At 54.5% G+C, this 3,537-nt stretch overlaps 2 protein-coding genes across 2 annotated transcripts; one reads left to right on the forward strand and one right to left on the reverse strand.

Annotated features, from left to right (window-relative positions):
- Positions 1-24: 24 nt before the first annotated feature.
- On the reverse strand, positions 25-1,746 carry GNI_168640 (hypothetical protein; the record flags this gene model as incomplete). The annotated part of the gene is made up of 1 exon (XM_011134943.1): positions 25-1,746. The coding sequence occupies one exon, from the start codon at positions 1,744-1,746 to the stop codon at positions 25-27; it is 1,722 nt and encodes a 573-aa protein (XP_011133245.1).
- Positions 1,747-2,765: 1,019 nt separating this feature from the next.
- GNI_168650 (hypothetical protein) lies at positions 2,766-2,939 on the forward strand (the record flags this gene model as incomplete). The annotated part of the gene is made up of 1 exon (XM_011134944.1): positions 2,766-2,939. A coding segment is annotated over one exon (174 nt), but the record flags the coding sequence as incomplete, so codon positions are not given.
- Between the last annotated feature and the right edge of the window lie 598 nt (positions 2,940-3,537).

Raw genomic sequence — 3,537 nt, forward strand, 5'->3', positions numbered from 1 at the left:
GGGGGGGGGGGGGGGGGGGGGGAGTCAGCGTCTGTGCCTACATTCTCGATGACGTATATTGAGATGCTGGAGAATGTAGGGGATGTCCAGGTGCACGCCCGCCCATGCACACCAGATGACAAAGCCCTGGGCGTTGAACCAGGAGGGCAGTTCTCTCGAGTGCAGCAAACAAATCAGAGAACGAGTAAACTGGCCTTCTAGGCCCAGGTCGCGTCGCAGACAGTAGCGGAAGATGTTGTGTAAACAGATAGCGGACTTGAGCGCAACGAACTCGTCGTCGCTCATCTCCTTCTGCCCGGCGCCGTCAGCTTCGCACCGCACGTGCGCCACAGCGTTCGTCGCTCCATCCCTAGCGCTTGTCCGGTCGTCCTGCGACCGTCGCTTCGAAACGGAACGTTTCGGCGAGAGAGAACGCCTGGGTGAGGGGGAACGCTTGGGTGAGGGGGAACGCTTGGGTGAGGGGGAATGCTTGGGAGTATTGTCGTGGCCGTCCGGGTCCGACGTCAGGGGGCCGAAGGCGGCGACATCCTGATTGGTGACATCCTGATTGGTGACATCCTGATTGGTGACAGCCTCGCCTGCCGACGAAGGAGTGCACACGCCATCCGGGGTAGTAGGGCCTTGTAGCGCGTCTGTCGATTCCAACGTAAATGTTGCAGGTCCAGAGAACCCGTGCGCATAACTGTGGACGAGATCTCTTAGAGATGATAATAGAGAATACAGATGATCGCCGGACCCGATCAAGCGGACTGAGCGAGTTGAAGAAGACCCGTTGTCAAGACTGGAGCAATGGCAATTCCCACGCGTTAGGCGGTCATATAGACAAAGCCACAGCTTCAAGTAAGCCTCTATAGTCGAGGGCTGTGCAAACTTGAGTAGGAGAGTTTCGTAGTCGTCACGTAGTCGATTATTGCCGTAAAAATGGAGATGCTGATGCCCTTGGATGTATGCAGAAGCCATCAACGTTACCCAGTAGGTTCTATTGTGTGCCGAAACAGGGAGAGATCGCAGTAACTGAAAGTTCCCTGGAGGCGACGTACCCAGAACTGTCTTGACAAACTTCGCTTCGACATAATATCGGACCAGGGAGAGGTCCTCTGACCTATTCGCCAGGGCGTAGATAAGTGAACCGTCGCAAACCGATCCCTCTGGGCTATCACGCCCGTCGTCTACGGATTCAATCGCCTGGTAGAGTCTGGCCCCATCGAGGCTATGCTCCACATCATTGTCCTCTGAACCGTTGTCCTGTGAATCGTTGTCATTTATTTTCCGGCTCTGAGTCTCCTCGTTTATCCACTGCTCTACCAAGTCTGCAGCCCACTGTAACGTTTGCATATCAGTAGAGTTGGCTAGGTAGCACAAAATGGAAAGCAATATAACTAACCTCCGGCCATCTGAGGTTGACGGCAGAGTCCCAGGCATTAGGCCAAACGTCAGCTGAGGAACACCGTACAGCAGGTCCATGTCCTCTGGTATTAGTCGACCTTCTGCCAGCTGACCTTCTGCCAGCTGACCTTCTGCCAGCTCCTTCTCGCTTCGAAAAGCAGACACGATTTCGGCCTCGGTGTCGCCTTCCCCACGCGTTCCCCCCGTCTGTGCACTGGCCGATAAGAGCCTCTCAATTATGTCAAAGTGCTGGATGGCCGTCCACCGCTTCTCGGATACAACACTCTTAAACGAAGCAGCCCGACTCACTGGCGTGATCCGAATCATACACTTAAGACGACATTCCCACAATGCAACCATTGCTCGAGGAAACCCCTGTACTGACGTTCCCGAACGGCGACGATAAGAACACTCCGTCTCTGAACGCAGACATCGAAATGTCGCTTCCACCAAGCTAGACCAGGCCGTCAATATCTGGTTCTCCGCTTCCCGCAACTCATGCAAGCATTCTCTTATTATATCCAACGCCCCGTCGGTCGGTGCAGCAACAACTAACAAGCAATAAATGATTGTGAATAAATGATTGTGTTGCATTGGACAGTGCTGCATTGGACAGTGCTGCATTGGACGGTGTTGCATTGGACGGTGTTGCATTGGACGGTGTTGCATTGGACCCTCTTTGCAAACTATTTCCGAACTATTGCGCCACAAACTTTTGACAAAGAGTGTTCCGTTGCAAAGTACCACTACCGGGGAAGACATGCATGTAGCATCCAGCCCGGCTGCGATCGCCTCACATTCTGGGATTTGATTTTTGCAGATGCCTTTCTTGGCGTTTGTCCGTATGGCTGTGGTGATGTAATCAACTCTCTTGCTCTCAATGAAGTGTATTTTTAGACAGAGTAAGTGGCCGAGATATTGATTGAACAAAGCTGACCATTCATCGTGTGTAGTTGGGGCAGGGGAAGAGTAGTCGGTGGCCAAAATTTCCATTGTCAGACATGGACCAATGCGAAATATATCGGCATGAAGTTGAGGTAAAAATTTCGCTGGTTGGCATCACTGTTGTTGCTTTTCAGTCGCGTCTAAACCAGCTGGAATCGGGCGGTTTGAATACAAAAGGGTCTAATGAGCTGCGTGCCTTAATCGCTACTTATGAGTCATGTTATAGTCTAACGGTCCCGCCTGGTGATCCCTGCCTGGTTAGGCCTCGATCCCTAAACCCTTCTGCTACAACCACCCCCTGTCATAAACCGAGTTCCCAGCTCGCTACCAATGCCCCTAATAAACTGCATCCCACAGCGCATCCCGCGCATCCCACAGCGCATCCCGCGCCTGAAGAATTGCTCAGCAGACAAAAGGCTTTGCAATCGCGCGGGATGGAGGCTGCGGCAAAGACCGTCACGATGCAGAACGACCTCGGCCAGCTAAATACGATACTGTCCATGGGAGTCGCCGCTCAGCACACAGCTGCACACACCGCCGCGCAACTTGAACGCCAGAAGGAGCGCATGCAGGGAATCAGCGGCGGGCTGCAAACCATCGGCCAGAATGTAGCAGACGCAAACAGAGTGCTCAGCCGCGTCAGCTCGTGGGTGAACCAATTCCGCAGCTGACGAGCAGTGCTCGGACGACCGCGGTGGTCTCCCACTGGTCCCAGTCCACTAGTCGGACTCCCCGTCAATGGTGAAACTCAATTATGCGAGCTCCCTACCTGGGGCCGTAAGGAACTCCCTACCTGGGGCCGTAAGGGACACCCTACCTGGGACCCCTACCTGGGACTTCACTACCTGGTCGAAAAGTTTCGTTCCCTGCCTGGCTGAGTGGTGGGGGTTCCACTACTCGACAACGCAGGCCAGCGCTGCATGAAGACTGCACAGTGAGCGCTGTGGCTGTTTCCAAGCAGTGGCCCGCAGTGTGTGTGATTAGAAGCTTTTTTACTGATCCATATTTATATGGACGAGGAGAAAGAGTTGACTCCTTGCGAATTGTCGCCTCGGGATGCCCACACCCCCCGTAACGCCGACAGTCCAGCGGGAGAACCGGACAGCCCTATCGACGCAGACACACGCGCTCCGAGCTCGCCGGAAGACGGGGTTCGCGCCGCCGTCGAGGGCTTCGAGGACGGCGAAGAGGCCGAACACTCTAGCG

Source organism: Gregarina niphandrodes, assembly GCF_000223845.1.
Source record: "Gregarina niphandrodes unplaced genomic scaffold scaffold00055, whole genome shotgun sequence".
Classification (NCBI taxonomy): domain Eukaryota; phylum Apicomplexa; class Conoidasida; order Eugregarinorida; family Gregarinidae; genus Gregarina; species Gregarina niphandrodes.